This window comes from Staurois parvus, unplaced genomic scaffold (genome assembly GCF_062004578.1).
Source record: "Staurois parvus isolate SC_StPar_1 unplaced genomic scaffold, SC_StPar_1.0 ptg000058l, whole genome shotgun sequence".
Lineage (NCBI taxonomy): Eukaryota > Metazoa > Chordata > Amphibia > Anura > Ranidae > Staurois > Staurois parvus.
The window spans coordinates 5,942,303-5,960,469 of NW_028317854.1; the positions used below are offsets into that span (position 1 = coordinate 5,942,303).

Sequence of the window (18,167 nt, forward strand, 5' to 3'; positions counted from 1 at the left end):
GAATGTAAGTTAGGGACCTCAGATTGAACACCCCTTGAGGGTTAGGAATTGATGTGAATGTACAATATATGTAAAGCACTTCAAAAATTTACAGCACTATACAAGTACCTGTAATAAATAATACTCAAGTATCCTAAGAGTGACAGCATACCCAGGCATATGACCAACTAATCTGTGCCTATGTTGTAGCACCTTATAGGGAATTTGTCACAGGTGAGGTTTAATTTCAGCAATGGAGGTTGGCATTGATCGACTCTCAAATGAGATGCTAACTGCAGAGCAGGTACATTTATTCTGCACATATCTGCTCTGCTCTTGAACTGACATTTTTGGATGATAGACTAACACTGTATGAATTCCGAAAATTTACTTTAAAAAAGGCACTCTTTCCTGAGGAGGAAAAAAAACCATGGGTCCTGCCATTACAGACCTCATTGGCCAAATGCTAGTTGCCTAGGTCTCATGCTAAATCATTTGCTTAAATACTAAGAGCCGCCAACCCATAGCAAGACTTCACATAAGGACTTTACATTTCCTTTTAGAGTGTGCATAATTGTTCTGGGTCATTGCCTCAGACAGGAAACATACAGATAAACAAAATTTCCAGCTGACAAGCATTTTTAGAAGTTTAGCAATGGCAGCCTCATATTTCTCACAGGAAAGGTTTACTTTATATTAAGGAAAAAAAAAAAAATCTATATCATTCAAAATCCAGATATACCCAGTTAACTGTCACTTAGCAGATGCAGGTCTAGCTCCCTATTTATACACAACAATTTTTTACCTTAAATATTGTTGTGCTTTAATGTTGAACTCTGGAATAAATAAGTCTAAATACAGGAAATATTCTGTATTTTTATTTGAATTGTAATTTCCTTTAGGTATTCATTTTCAGATCAGTGCTTGTGAAACAACTCCTACACTTTGCCTCTGTGCAGGAGCTTCCTGTAATACAGACTGGTCACTGCTGTTCTCTTCTAGGAGTAAGGAGACTGGTCTTGTATACACCTCCCTGATGTTTTCTATAGTGAGTCTGTAGAAAGTGACCTTGCTGGCTTCCACAGTCTGCAAGGGATATATGCAGCACATGGATAAATGGCACCGTTACAAGGTAATACCTGGGTTTGTAAAAGTATTTTATGCACACAAAAAGTGGATTCATAGTCTTTGTGGCTATTCAGAAATACACTTAAATGAACACATTTTGGGCCCAAAGTTCATTTTTAACTGAAATTTGCAGGTAGGAATGATACATATAACACAATATACATTTGTTTTTTTCAGACAGCCATGTCAACGATGTTTAGCAAACAAGAGCATTTACAAAAACGTACTAGTAGAAGCAAATACTAAATACACAAGTGGGTTTAAACTACTGCATTTTTCCAACAAGAAATCAGGGAGTTACCTGGTAACTCCATTTGCAGGAAACTTCCAGGAAGGCATACAAGCCCGATGGCCCACCAGACAGGAAACAACTCTCAGAGCACTTTAAAAGCAGCCCTCCTCATTGCTGTCTCTGTCTGTAAAAAGTAATTAAAAACAGGCAAAACATACTTTCAACATTAAACATAATGTTACATAATTAGGAAACAGACTGCCACCCTGGAAGAGTCCTAAAACTAGTAACCAGGTAACCAAACAACTTTCATCTCCTCTTCCAGGATGGAATACATTAGAGGATTATCAAGAAATTTACAGGAGACCAGGAAAACCAAACCAATAAAGAAAAAAAAAAAAAGTAGCTTAGAAGGTGCAAAGTCAACAGGCTACATATACATAGGAGATACGCAACAAGGATATCTATACACAAGGTGCTCTAAAGGTAAGAAGAATATCTTCATGTCTTAAATGAAAAAAAAATATATATATATCAATATTATATTTACAATGCATAAACAGTAAGTCTGTACTCTGCAGTGCTATCTTAACCAGGCAAATGAACTCAAAGGCTTTTTGCACACAGGTGGCAGAAGGGCTGTGAAAAGCGGCAGCTGACTAATGTTTTTACCACCCACCTCCAAAAAAATGAACATGGTGACCACTCTGGAGATATTGAGGCACCATAGGCACAGCAATGTGCACAGAGTTCCCCTGGTCCCTGCATGATCATAAGTCCTTACACACTAGTCACTGACCCACAGGAAAAATAGACAGGGGAAATGCCTGCTGTGGGGCAAGAAACACAAGACTGACGCAACCGAGAAAAGAGCTGCTTTTTTTTTAGTGTTTCCCATTTGACACGTGGAGCCATCTAATGTATGCTGTCCTGAAAGATGAAACAGAAGGTTAAGGTGGTTAGCCAGAGTAAATCCCTGCAAATTAAAGCAGTAGTAAACTGCTGCCATACAAAAAGATAAAAAAATCCACTGCAAGGCAATGCTATAATGTGCTAATATGCATTGCATACTAGCATGTTATGAAATACCTTGGAATAAAAGCCCTCCAGCAGCACACTGTCACTGTTGTAGGAGCATCCATCTTCCCTTGGTCTTCCTTCTGGGTTCACTTGCTCAGGTCCTTTAAATGGCTAAGCCTTGATGACGTCACTCCCAAAAATATGCACAATGGTCACGGTTTGCAGCACAGTATACAGTCCCTTCAGAGAGCATGTGCCGGTGACTTCCCCAGCTGCAACCAGTTAGATTATCTCCTAAACACTGCAAGTTTAGGAGATAATCACTGTACTTACACAGGTAAGCCTTATTATAGACTTACCTGTAGGTATAAGTTCTAAAGTGGACTTTACTACCACTTTAAAGTGATTTCCTTGGGGACCCCCAGGTCACAAAAAATACTATTCGCATTGGAAGATTACCCATCTATTACTTTTTGCAGAAAACCTAAAAATTTGGAATATTCTTTGATAATCATTTTCAAACGAGAATAGTAAACAGGACAAATAGAGAGAGTGAACCTCCCAAACAGGAACACAGACCGCAATAAAAACTGGCAAGCTTTCCAATCTCTCTCCAAAACTAAAAAATAAAAAGTTTTTCCATTAGCATTAAACTCAAAAACAAACATTTATTATATTGCAGCTTATCAGTTCTTAGATGTGTTGGCTGCATTCATTTTCTTTTTAAGGCTTTCAGCTGTTGATGCAGCCAGCAAGTCTGTTTTTCAAAAGCACAAGCTCTCTAGCAGAATGAATGAGCTTATATGAGACAAACCATTTAACAGTGGCAGGGGTGGTTAGAATGAACAGCTTTTATTTATTCATGTAAAGCTTTTATCCCAAAAGGAAAAACAGTTTTTCCGTAACGGATTGTAAAGTGTGAGCTGCAGTTTGGCTTTACTTAGTGTTTTTAAATCTAATAACACTCCCATCACAACAATGCTGCTGTTTGATGTGCTCATTCATCCAGAGTGGTATCTCACTAATACAGAAGGGTGTGTTAGTGGCTAGGTCACCAGGTGAAAAACAGAGGGAAGGAAACAAAACACAAAGAAAACCAGATGCAGCCACCACATCTGTTTGTTAAGCTGCAATATACCCAACTACATTTTTGGTTTTGGGTTTAATACTGCTTTGTTGTTTACCTTAAAGCGTTTTCCGCATTAATGTAAAAACTTCAATGGTCAGCTCTCTCCCAGCCACCCGTAAATACTTACTTTTAACCTCTTAAGGGGACACAGTTATGATGTTAGCAGCTTCTAGGAGTAGAAAGATCATGTTATTTGAACAAATGCAGGATCTCTATTTTTCTCAACTTCAGAAACTAGCCAACACAGAGATCCCCTGAACTGCAAACAGTCTGTTCCGCAGAAGCAGACTGGTAGTAGGTAAGTCCAAACATTCATTAGAATACCACAAGTGTAATAAAAGCGCCACACCCTTAATACTTTAAAGCAGCAATTCCACCTCAAAGAAACCAAATAAATTTCTTAGTGCTATAACTTAAATCAAGGAATGCGCTAAAACCACAAACTATTCCTAATTTAGTGTAGAAACATTAGTGCAAAAGATATATATATCTATTATCAATTAATATCAAAAAATATCAAAATTATGTGCAAAACATAAGTAATTTAAATAATTAAATTTGTGAATATAAAAAAAAACAAAAATGTCCAATTCTGAATTTCTTCAAATGTCCAAATAAATCCTTTCCAAATTCAGGTGCTCTCAAAGAAATTGTGCCAAAATCCACCACCAAAAGTAAAGTTGGGTAACTCACCAGAGCTCCATGCTGATCAATCTCTAGATCAGCAAAAAACGCTTTTTGCTCTGGGAGCAGATGCAATGAATCAACTTCTCAGGTGTGATGATCAATAGCTACACATTCATCCATAAGGTAGGTATCCACCACTCAATATAATGGTTCCAGGAGCATTATATCACTCTCTCTTTTTATATCTCTCCACCGAGGTCATGTTTGGGAATGAAAGAGAAAAATCATGGTGCAGCCAGTTTTTTTTATAAAAGTATCCAACAATTTAATAAAGATTTACACTCACAAAAAGGGTGTCTTCACCGACACCAGTATAACAGCATAAAACAGCAAATGGTATAACAGTCTCCTGTTCCCCGTACACTCACTACAACGCTCGTGACTTAATTTTCTCCACAAACGTCAGCATCCAGTAAGCCCTACTAGTTTCGTCATGAATGATGTCTTCAAGGGGCGGTCAAGACGTCATTCATGACGAAACTAGTAGGGCTTACTGGATGCTGACGTTTGTGGAGAAAATTAAGTCACGAGCGTTGTAGTGAGTGTACGGGGAACAGGAGACTGTTATACCATTTGCTGTTTTATGCTGTTATACTGGTGTCGGTGAAGACACCCTTTTTGTGAGTGTAAATCTTTATTAAATTGTTGGATACTTTTATAAAAAAACTGGCTGCACCATGATTTTTCTCTTTCATTCCCAAACATGACCTCGGTGGAGAGATATAAAAAGAGAGAGTGATATAATGCTCCTGGAACCATTATATTGAGTGGTGGATACCTACCTTATGGATGAATGTGTAGCTATTGATAATCACACCTGAGAAGTTGATTCATTGCATCTGCTCCCAGAGCAAAAAGCGTTTTTTGCTGATCTAGAGATTGATCAGCATGGAGCTCTGGTGAGTTACCCAACTTTACTTTTGGTGGTGGATTTTGGCACAATTTCTTTGAGAGCACCTGAATTTGGAAAGGATTTATTTGGACATTTGAAGAAATTCAGAATTGGACATTTTTGTTTTTTTTTATATTCACAAATTTAATTATTTAAATTACTTATGTTTTGCACATAATTTTGATATTTTTTGATATTAATTGATAATAGATATATATATCTTTTGCACTAATGTTTCTACACTAAATTAGGAATAGTTTGTGGTTTTAGTGCATTCCTTGATTTAAGTTATTCATTAGAATACACCTACACTGAAAGAAGGGAAAAGGGGATAATTCATAACCTGGCCAGAATCTGGAAAATAGTTTGAGAGGACTTGTGGGACCAAAAGACCAGCTTTGTGATCTGGTCAAATTTCAAATTCTCTGGAGGAGGTGAAAAGTAGGGACAGTAGTAGTGCTAAGGGATAGAATGGATGGGAAATACTCAAGGAGTATAGATGTTATGAATATCATAGTGGTGCCAGGAAAAAAGGGAACAATGGTGCAACACTACTAGAGTACATTGAAGAGTCAGGCCCTCACAAAGCAAGCAAGTATAAAATGATCCCAGTCTATCTTGGAAGTCACAAAACCCTTCAAGAAAGGGAGAGGGCTTGAAGATGTCAAGCAACCCAAGCAAAGCAACCAACCTTGATGGAAAGGGACTCCATTGCACTGGAGCGTAGGAGCAAATGAGAAACCAATCTCAAAAGACAGATTTCTACCAGGGAAGCAATCCAATAGATTTCTACCAGGGTAGGAATCAGATTGTTGAGCGTCTAAATAATTCTGGAGAGATGCACAAGGGGTGCAGTAATAACAAAAGAGACAGATCCAAATTATTAGCGTGGAAGCTACAAGAGGACACCTGTATATCCACAACTGCGAAGCTATATACTAGTAAGGGCCCAGCAAGAAACCACCTCCCACTTGCAAAAGTGAAGGTGTGCCTTTATGCAAAAAACAAAAAAACCTTTAAGCCTCAAGATCTGCTGACTGAGTGGGGAGGTAAGACTAACGTTATCAGGAACTACTGTATTGAGATATGACTGAGGAACCCTATTCTTCATCTCCTAAGATGAGCTGCAATGAGGCTACCATGCAGCCCGAGCAGCAGAAACATCAGAAACAGCAGCGACAAGGGCAGAATAAAAAAAAAAAAATCAGACTCTTAAAACAGGGGCAAGTAAATCAAATGTTCCTTAAGCATATCCATTGTATGCCACATACAAACCCAAAGCGCCCCATGCATCCATACAGACATTACACCCTTGCAAAACACAAACTTGAATGCTTACAAAAGACCATCGTAGCTAAACCACGGGGTTTCAGAAATGTAATCTCTAGGGCATGAGGGTTTGTCCTTGAGTGGTGTTTAGCAGATTTGATCCACCATGACATGAAGTCACAAACTTGGGTCACCACCAATAGGGGATGGACAATTACTGCAGACAACTCAATTGAAGCCTAACTAGGAATGCTAATTTTTTTTTAACATGGTGCCAAATGGAACCAAGTCTTAGTGTTTCAGCCTGGCAGGCCTTGCTCAGTATTGGAGTCCTCAGGCTGGGTCACACCAGAGTCTGTGCTATGGTTCTGGAGCTGCACTGGACTAAAACTACACAAGTCTGAAAATCACCACTACGCAGAGCCCAGTGTCTGAAGGTCGCACTGCAGGTTAGTCTTGTCATGACCAAAGGTCTACTCACTGTGCGGGTCTTCGCCACAGCTCTGGACCTGGAGAGCACTCTGCAGTTAACAGTGGTCTAAAAAGTACCACAATGCACACCCCTAGTGCTTGAAGGTCACATTAAGGCTAACCCTGCAATGTTTTAGTCCACTGAGGTACAGCCTCCAAAAGCTGTTGCTAAGGATAGGACGGCCCTGACAGCTAGTGAGTAGAGTTTAGCTTATTTGAACCAAAAGAAAAAAAAAATTTATACACAAAAGAAAACCTGACCATCCCAAATCTCAGGAGAATGTGTGCAAGGTGCTTTGGAATCCATGGGTTCCCCAGACTAAGCATTTTTGCATGAGGGAACAGATAGGTGCCAGTTTTACCTAGGTGGTTTTGATGAGGTAAAATGAGTTTTTAGTTTAATAGAAAAAGTGCATTCATCAAAACAAACTGCAGAATGCACACTTTAAAAGCTATATAATTCACATCCAAATGGTTTTACATTGCTTGAAGGATAATGTTAGCCAAGTCCAAGGTATATTCACAAAATTGCATTTAACACAATAGAAAACTAAGCAAATATGGATCCCAAATTTAAGATTTTTTTTTTTCCTTTTTTCGATTTGAAAAGAACAAAATCTGATCCACTTATACAGCAACCACATGGATGAATAACGCAAGGCGATAGAGGTTAGACCCTTTTCATTCTGTAATGCCCTGCCATTGGTTATACTACCCACACAAAAGGTCAGTCCTGCTGACTACCATGCAAGCCTCAGCTGTATAAAAACCAGTTACCAATTGTCCACATGCCAACCAAACCATTTCATGAATTAATGTTCCCCCTAAAACGTAATCCCATTTCAACAGCATGATTTTTCAAACCTTGTTTTTGGTTATGAACTGAACAGTACTGGACTGTTTTGTATATTTTGTTTTTTCTTGCCCATATTCATTTAGAAAAATTGGCTTATACATAGTGAAATAGTGAAGTAGTAAAATCAAAAGCTATAGCTAAATAATCCCCACCCTATTCTCCTAAAAGTATTGATATATACAGAAACCTTGAAACACTTGTCTTTGCAGAAAATATGTTAACGTGCGAGTTTGAACGGCACTGTATAGTGTAAAAGGGTCCTGTGGAAGAGCCAACTTTGGAAAAGACATTTATTGCTGGATCCTTTATGAGAGTGTGGAAGGCACAAGGGGTTATTTTACCACTTTAAAAAGGAAACCCAAAAGGCCAAAAGACCTACATTTTTTATATATATATATAACGTACATTGAAACATGGCAATTGGCCACATTGTGCACATATTGTACAAAGACAAAAACATATTAAAAACCTTAGAATTGTGGGTAAATGTGGTGGTCTTCATCATTTCTTCAGTAAAAGCTATTACCATGTTTATTTTTAATCTGAGATTGGTATTCTTTATCAGAATCCCCTAGTCCAGCAAGGAGTCTGAATTATAAACCATAAAGAAAAAAGTGGCAGGTCCTCTACTTTTACCTTCTACAAGGTTAAACAGCAGCGCTAGTCTAAATACTTAACTGGGTATTGAGATTATACAGGATTTATGTAGTGCCAACAGTTTGCACAGCCCTTTACAATCTAGAGTCGGTCAAATTTTTATTACTGTATGGGCCTGTTTTGAAGATTCCCCCCTCCTGGGCTCATCAGCACAGAAGTGAGGGAATATCTTTTTGGGTAGCAACATAAGAAAACCTGCCAGAAGTTACTAAGATATGTGAGGGAAATTCAGAGTCCCATCCAGCAATAAAAGCATAAGGGAAGTCCTAACTAATCCCAAACCATCCAAGCTTGGGCAAGAGGTTTCCACGTTCCGGTATGGAAAGCTAAATTCTAGCATGCTTCATAAACATATGTATATATTCAACTCAGCGTGACTGGTCTAGTACAAATATTAGTGACACAATTATAAAGATCATTGCATATCACAAATTACGAAATCTTCCGATGCTCAAATTGCACGTTTGCTTCCATTTCCTAATCGCACGAGATGCTTAGTTGTCAAAAGTTAGTGTGCAGTCACACCAGACACTGAGCTAGGTTGCTCCATGTAGGCTCAATGCAATATCAAGCTCAACATTTCAAAAATGTTCATGCGAATGTGTTACGTTGCTGTGTACTGGGTAAAAATGGACCACCACAAAAGTTACATTTTTACTTAATTTCTGCATGAATATCTTCATTTCCTCGCATTCTTTTCAATTGCAACATGTTGCATATGGATTTATTGACTGCTGCTGTTCATAATTAAGGCTAGTGGATAGTTATATGATTTTTTTTTTTAAGCCACTCTGTATTAAAAAGGGAAAAGATAAAAGTGCACGCAACCACACATCTACTCATAAAAACAATTAAATGCACCAAAATATTCTATGCATATAGCTCAAGAAAAAGGATTACTTTATGCTGTAGGATACTTATATATATATATTATATATAAATAAATAAAAGTAGGCATGTATGTGATCCTTGTAATATGGATGGACAGACAACAACACGTAGAGATTATGGGAGGTAATTGAAGATTTCAGAAACATCAAGGCATTTGGTTTAACAATTTATGTAATCCAATGACATTCAAAACGTACACAGTTTTAGAGACTCCAATTTTTCTTCTAGCTATCCCTACTACAGTGTGTGTTGTGGCTGTTCGGTTTTTGCACTTCTTAAACAGTATTTAATTGTAGATGGTACAGGAGGTGCTGGAGGTCAGCTAAAAAGTATTTGTTAACTGGACCCAACAAATAAGAGATTACAAGCACAGGACAAAAATCAGTGCAAATAGATTCAAGCATGCTCAAAGCATTTGCCTGCATATTTTTTTGTAAAGGACAAGCTTTAACTGTACTTCAAAACAGCATAGTGGCTAGGGGAAAATCACCACAATACAAATACCAATGTTTATACCCTTGGAAGCACATTAGCCAAACCAGAAATACTTCAGGCTTTAGTTATTAGAAAAAGTACTGCTTTATGATAGTTTATTATCAATTTTATACATACACCACAATAAACATTCAGTATCCAACATTTGTAGTGTTTAAATATGCTGGGTTATGGTACAGACAGACAATTACCTGGCAGAAGGAAGGAAGCAAAAACAGGCTTTGTACCAACAGTTACATTAGAAAAATAAAAGCGAATAGACTGGAATTACTCAGATATTGTGCAGGTATTTTGGGGCCTGGACCAATACCTTGCTGAATTGTGTATGAGAAGAAAAACAACAAATGCTAGACACGGTCTTCTACTTTGGCAGGTGATTAAGAAATGCTGTATTTGGCCCACATATTTAGTATTAAAAGAATGTTAAAATATTGGAATGTTTAGACTAGGCTGTGCAGTATCAAGACTAGCTTTCTCAAGTAAACATCGCCACAAAAAAACAGAAGCTTATTCAATAAGACTGTGCAAATAGTGATGATTATATATATGCAAAGTGCAGAAATCTACAACAGCAGCCAGATTTCAGCTTTCTGCAATGGTTAGTGAAAATGACTTGGGTGCCATAAATTACTGCACTTTGCCTTATTGAACAAGCCTACATTATTCTTACCATATCAGTACCTCGTATAAATTATCACAGGTCTAAAAGCAATCATCTAGAATATGTAACACTTGCTATAACACTTTAAAGGGTAAGGAAGCTACAATCCCAAAAAGTGGACAGAAGTCTTCCATGATCTGATTCACATGAAGATTGTCAACCCCTGCTGTAAGCCCCTTGCTCTTATGCCTCATTTAACTCAACAAGGAATAAACTTAACCTGTACAATAATACATTGTATGTTGAGAGGACTCTTAGAATGTTTAAACAAAACAAAAAAAAAAAAGAAAGTGCACTATAACACTACACTTTGTAATGGTCCTGTTGTTTGAATGACAACTACATTTTTCAGTGCAATACGAAGGAATAAAAAATGAAAAGTAAACAAACTTTAAAAGCATTATGCAATAATGTAAAACATTAGGCCATATCGCAAATGATTCGGAAGGACAAGATAAAGTGGTACATTGCTGAATGCAACTAATCATTAGTAGCACAAAGAAATGTCAATGTCTGAGAAGAACACAACATATATACATGTACACATACACATATTGACAGCAGAATTGGTAGGTCAGGCCACAGTTTAAACTATGTACAGTATGCTTATAATGCCAGTGATAAGCATGATACAAAATTTAGAGTGTGCAGCAGACAAGATGTCATTCCTACAATTGAAGACACTACAATCTGCAGCATATAAATTGGAGTTTACTCCTAAGATATAACACCAGCAACTGGCAACCCATCGGAATTATAACAAAATGAAGCTCTCTGTGAATCCTGGACTTGTTAAAGAAAGCAGAACATTGCTTTAATGTAATTGGAGTCAATTAGCCAGATTCAACAAAAGAAAAAAAAAAAAATACACCATCTTACACACTAAAGGAGTGTGCAAGTTAGTGGCGATTCTTCCATCCACACATTTAAGGTGAATGATGACATAACTCCCACTGTGCCATTGTGTTGTCATGTCGGGCAGCCTTCTCCACCATCAGAACACAATGATCATTGTTGCTTGCTATTGCTGGAGGCACCGATTGGGAAAAAAAACACAAAGAAAAAAAAAAACAAAAAAACACGATAGTTATACAGAAGTCGATCGATAAATCAACAATTTCAAAATGCTCTGCTAAAATGACAAATCGCACAACGCAAATTAATAGCACCTGCTGAGATTGTCACACAATAAAATGCGCTTCAAATCGCGGCAAACTGCATCACGTAAAGCTTGTCGCCCAAAAGAAGCTCTTGATCCTTTTTGGACAACAAGCTTCATGCAATGCAGTTTGCTGCGATTTATTGCGTGACATTCACAGCAGAACTGCACCGCATTTTTAGGTACCATTAAAATGAATGGCATATGAAATTTGCATTGTGCAATGTCATTTTATCACAGCATTTTGAAAATGTAGGCAGAATCACAGCAATTCAAAATGCCTAAGTGTGAATGGAGCCCAAGACATCATTTGCAATTTTGACACATATTGGCCACTAAGAAAGTGATTAATTTTATTATTTATGTTAGAAAACATCAACCTATGGACCACTCAGCCAATTTAAAAAAAAAAAAAAAAAAAAAAAAAGGAAGAAGGGACCAATAAAAAAAGTGTGCCAATGACAAAACTAATGCATGGGGGTACTTCATGTTTTACAAAAATCAAGTAAAGCAGTCAATAAATATGTACAATGGGAATGTGAATGCTAGGGCAAAGCTGTGTTTTGCACCTAAACAAATTACATCTCTAGAATATGATTCCAATTTCTATAAAAGGCAGAAAGCTGAAGGCACTTTCTCTAACAGCAAGCCATGCAGATCACAGAGTGGCTATACACTTAAGGAAAAAACACCCAGATATACGGTTACTGCAGTCACAGCAAGTCTCTTAGAGTCCAGCTCCCATGAGGCTGCATAGGTCTGACCTCCTTCATAAATTAGCACCATATACAAAACACAAGCAATGACTACCATCGGCCCAGAAGGTGAACCACAATTGTAGCAACTGTGACTGTTACTGTGAATCCTAGCTCGTGGGGGGGGGGGGAAGGCTAATTTGAGAGGAAGTCTGATTACATGATCAAAGAGAATCTAAGACCATATTCATAAATAAAACATGACCAACTCTATAGAAGCCTTGGAATATTTCAGCAACTAGGACACAACCTAGTCTTAGATCTGCAGTACATCTTTAAAGTTTTCACTCACGGTGGTCTAAAAAGCACACTAGTACATAGATTGTTTTGGGTTTTCACAAGTGTCCCAATAAAAAAGGGATGTTTGGATTATCTGCAGTATTTTTCTGGGGCCACTTAACTGACAAAAATAGGCAAAAAGTATAGGACCTACAAGGTCCTACAAGCTGTCCAGTTGGATGAAGCCCTTATTCTATACTTCATTCTCAAAGTCGAACTCCACAACATTAAATTTGTCTAGTTTTGTATTGACAGAATGTTAACACGTTAGAGAAGTGTGGAGGTTTGTCTCTGCTAGCTTCCAGAAAATGCTTGTTGCCCAGCTATTATACTAATCCATTGGCTTTAAATGCCAAGTCACTGACCTTGAACCAGTATACACAACTGGAAAGTCCAAACATTCGAGAGGTTCTTAACTGCATACTTCTTCCAGGTCAGTACAGTACTGAAGCCATAGGAACAGCATGATATCTAAGCAGCCAACAGTTTCTAAGGAGAAGATGTAAAACCAAATCCCTGGTCGCTCAATGGGTTTTCATTCATGATCTTCTCAACCAGCAGTCAGACTGAATGGTTAGGTCATGTGAAGGCTACTCCACTGTCTGATGGGCCAACAGGGTTTCAGGCACTAGGATATAGAGGATATGGTATCTGGGTATCTTTCAGTAGAACTCTTCCCCCCACAAATGACGATTGCCCTTTCATAGTTCAATAAGCATGAGACAATGCTAGCAGGTGAATAGTAGTGACACGCAAGTGTATTTATACACAATTCCTGGGATGAATGTAATGAAGTATTAGCCCAGCCTGGACAAATTCTGACTGCGTATTGCCCAAAACAACAATTTCCTAAATGATTTTTAGTGCTATTTATTGGCCATAATGCCGTATTTCTTCAGAAAAACCTTAATAAAAAAAAAACTGCACTATGATCACAAGATGGAGCTGAGGATTATAGGAAATCACTGTATCAAATGGTCAGAATTCATCAGGGCTGGGTGAATGCTGGTCACATTAAACAAACCCCCTAACCTCATTATGCAGTGTGGCACATGTGTGAAGAGTCACCGAAAATATTTATAAAAATATTTTGGCAGATATCCACGTTTCCTCTGTGAATTTATTAGTTTGCCTTAAATTCAGCATTTACAGCCTTCTGCAATATTAAACAAGACTTAGAAAAAAATTATCTTGTTCAAAAATGAATATGAGCCATTTCTATATGCCCTAAACCCAAGACTTTCAGTTCAAATTATGATTAGCAGATGCTCTTCAAATGTTACACATGACTGGAATGAGAAGAAAAAAAAAACAGAACTGCCACAATGAGCAGGTGCAGCCAGAAGTTAGACAGTTGAAAGCCAGCCATAAGTTCTGTGTAGATGATGTGTTTCTCAGGTGCACAGTCACGGAGGAAAGAAAAGCCACACAATATTCAAGCATAGTTGAGAAAATCAGCCAAGACAGTACCATTCATTAAAACATGTCATGGCAGTCTAGTGTCTCGCTGCATGGCTTACATGTCATGGCAGTCTAGAGTCTCGCTGCATGGCTTACAAAGTCAAAATTAAAGCCTACAGCAAGGTCACCTTTTCAAAATATAAGGAAAGAAAGAGGCGCCTTCTAAGTGCAGAATAAAAAGATATTTAATAAGCCACAAATGGTAAAACTCACAATGCGGAATAAAATAGCCTGTCAGTATAGCCGTGATCCTAGTCCTGCAGGAATCTGTTTGGTGGGGTGCTAACCACTGTAGATGGTGGAGGGGATCCCAAGCTGCTATGGATGGTCAGGAGTCCCAGGCACTGTCATCCGACCGGAAGGACCTGTAACCAGCGTGAACCGCAAGCAGAGCGGAAAATGTCACATGGGAAGAAATTACCATTTGTGGCTTATTAAATATCTTTTTATCCTGCACTTAGAAGGCACCTCTCTCTCTTTCCTTATTATGTATACAGAGTTGGCTCACTCTGGGAAGGCTGCCATCTAAAGCGGTTACCAACTACAGACTTTATTGGGACTTATGGACTGGTTACAATATACATTAGTGCACTGATATTTTTTCTTTTTTATCATTGCTTTTCAAAATATAGCCTATGGGCCCCAGTAGGTAATAAACTGAGCAACTTTGTAAAATGTTCATTAAAAGCAGAACTAAACCCTCCTATCCTTTTTAGCCAAGGAAGCAGCCATCTTAGCCTCAGTTTGACCTGCAACTGCCATGATGCTGCACGTGATGGCTTTAGTTTTGCTTTAATTTTATTCTTGAACATGTAGGCAATCTAGGCACCACTAGAAGCCTGGCTGAAAAACTCGCAGATAGCAATCCCAATGTCCTGTCTCATCCAACAGTATCCACACTCCAGCAACAAGGCAAGATGTGGGAATTGGTATGGCAAAGTTAATATAGGTTTTTGAAAGCTGCACAATTTAATACCGACTGGGGAAAAGGAGAACTTTAAGGCCATTACTATTCCCAGAGATAGGCAAGCCATAGACAATGAGATTTTCTTTCCTGCAACTCTTGGTTGCATGAACAAAAATCACTCCCATTCCCCCATGAACACAATTCATGTTGATGGGAGAAACCCTCCTACAGTGCTATTGTGTTCTGCCAGTGGGGAGTCTTTCCTGCCAGCAGAACACAACTGTTATTGCTGGTGGCTAGAGCCGCCAGCAGTAAACACATGCCAAAAATCCAACAGGCTGGTTGTTTGATGGATTGACTTCAATACAGCCAGCCCATAGATGGATTGATTCTCAGCCAGTCCCTGCTGAACTGGCCAAGATCTGATCAGTCGATGGCTAGCTTAAGGCCAAGGATGAGATGCCTTGCTTTAAGGCCAAATGTAATTATGAATGTCAAGATTGGCAAGCTTGTGAAATTAACCAAGTAGGACTGCACCGCACCTACAAGCAAAAAAAAAAAAAGAAGCACTTACACATACTGCAGCTGCAATACTTCATGACAAACTTGGCCACTGAAGTCAATGGGGCTGTACTCAAGCGTTTGACTCATGGCTGCAATGCCATATTTAATCCCATAATTCCTCTTCAGCTAAAAATGTCAGCCTGAACGCCTGGAAACCCCTGCTCTAGCACCAACTCTGCCACTACCACCCATCTCTTTTGAAGCATATTGATTTGAGAGTGCTGTAAATGAGGCGACTTCCAACAAGTTGTTAAAGGATAAGTTCACCTTTCGTAACACGTTAGATGTTACACCCATATTCTCCCCCCCATGTAACAGCTAGCGGGGGATCTTCTCCCCCAGCTAGCGGTCACAATTTAAAAAACTGTGGGTGTGCTGGGCTCCACCTGCCTGCTCGCATTACTCAGAGTTCTGAGAATGGAAAATTACAAGTCCCGACATCCTTTGCGACTGTTGGCTTGTAGTTCTTAATGTACTACCACAGTGCTGTGGTAGTTCATTGTGTCTTCCTGTCAGAGAGTAACTGTCTGCTCATACAAGGTACAAGCACACAGATACAGACAGGTCTGCAGGAATCCTGCATTGCACCAGCGATCTGCTGATCACTGGTGCAATGCTTTACAGGCTCCTAAAATATAACAAAAAAAAAAAAAATAATATAGTAATTGCACATTATTTTTTAACTGCAAAAAAATAAAAAAAATAGTGCATTTATTTTTTGGCAAAAGGTGAACTTATCTTTTGAACAGCAGGACAACATGCCTAAGCCTAACTATTTTGACAAACGCTTCCATGCTGATGCAGCATTCATGATTGCTATACGACCATGATCAGAGTAGGCAAAATCTGCACCATTTTGCTGCTATTGCTGGAAGGAAAAAACATTTACACAAAATTTAACCCTGGAAGTGCAGCTTAGAAAGAACAATTTTACTTGGCTCAAGACAACCTATGCTATTGGGTGCTGCATGTTAAGCATACCCAGGCATATACTACACTAGTGTTACCACATTATGAAACACACACACCAGGTTCAATCAGAGCTTTTCTGAGGGGTGTGGTATCATGCAGTTTAACTAGAATTCTAGGATAAAAGTATTTAAGAATTAATAATGTAAACTGACCACCCAATTAAAATTCTGGGAGCATTTCCATTATTTTTAATGCTGGATGGTTAAATTAACCCTAAAACACTGGAAATATGTTGGCTTCCTTTCAACTTGCTTGTGTTACTGGTTTGCATGAAACCTTACATTGTCAGACTGCAGGCGGTATTAAGTGTGATAAGACCGCAGAACAGATACCTAGTAGAATTCAGATTAAAACTGAAACTAGTGCAAGAACAATGCTCTTGTAAGAGTGTATCCTTGTGGTACATTTCTCCAGCATGGCAAAACCCATATGGCTGTGGTTATGACAAGCAAGTGAAAGGTTAAAAGCTGTTCATTTGTTCTCTGCAAACATAAAAGGGCTAGAATATCCACAGAAGCATGGCAACAGAATGTCCAGCCAATTAGCCACAAATAATAAAAAAAAGGAAAGTACAAACATTACCCGCATTGAAGATTTGACACTCAAAACATACACTGACCAGAGGGAGGCACAAGAGGAAAATATGCTGCAAAAAGACAATGTGCCATTCAAAACACCTTGTTAAGTACAGTTAAAGCTTGTCACAGATTCTCAAATGATCACGCCTTCATCCATGTCAATTACGAGGTGCAATAGCAAATACACATAATCCAGGGCCCTTTCAGTCAAAAAAAAAAAAAAAAAAGTTGGTTAAGATTGTTCTTTATCTTGGAAACCGTCTTTCCCCCAACCAATAAAAATGTACTGCAAAATAAACATTAAGGAAGCAGTGTCCTTCAGACATGAGTCAAAGTTCAAGAGGCCTCTTATTCTTGTTTATCCTGCAGCTGCTGTTTCCAGGCCTCATTCAAGTAAACTAGTCGTTTGTAGTTGATAATAAGAAGAATGAAGTTCAGCAAATAGGTGGCGACACAGATAACACAGAAGTCCTTCAGCACAAAGTACAGGATGTATGCCAGGTAGAGGGACCCTACCACTGATACTATAGAAGAGGACATTAGCACTAATGCTGCTACAGCGCTTACTGTCATACCTGCAAACAAAACAAAAAAAATACAAGAGATAATCAGTTCAAACACACAATAGCATTTTCAAAGTTAGGATTTTCATATAAAAAAATACTCAGCATTAAAAAATCCAGTTCTAGATGGAAAAGCCATTTGTTAGAGTATTAAAAATTGTGGTTTGTGATTGATTGCATGCAATGCGATGAGGGGCAGCTGCATATAAGACAGTTGTTATAGTGCCTAAAAGCCTACTTTAAATTAAACACTGGCAGGATCAACCATACAAAGAAAGCTTATACAAAAAAAGGACATTTATCATCAAGTACATTAGCAACAAAATTAGATGCAAATCCAGTTGCATGTCATATAGCTGTCCATGCACCAGTTTATGTGTACTTGTTGCACCTAAAATTCTGGGCATTCAACTAGGACAAATGTGTACAGGTATTATATTATACAGTATTTATATAGCGCCAATGGTTTGCTCAGTGCTGTACATTATAATGGGAGACCGTACACGAGACAGTACAGTAACAATACAATACATGAGGGGTTCAAGGGCCCTGCTGCTTGGAG

General features: G+C 38.4%; 1 protein-coding gene across 1 annotated transcript in view; it reads right to left on the bottom strand.

Annotated features, from left to right (window-relative positions):
• Positions 1–9,364: 9,364 nt before the first annotated feature.
• VKORC1L1 (vitamin K epoxide reductase complex subunit 1L1) overlaps positions 9,365–18,167 on the bottom strand; it is a 35,986-nt gene continuing 27,183 nt past the window's right edge. The window contains exon 3 of the mRNA XM_089668464.1: positions 9,365–17,617. Within this exon, the coding sequence (XP_089524590.1) occupies positions 17,391–17,617 (227 nt within the window). The 3' untranslated portion in view covers positions 9,365–17,390. The remainder of the gene's footprint in view (positions 17,618–18,167) is intronic.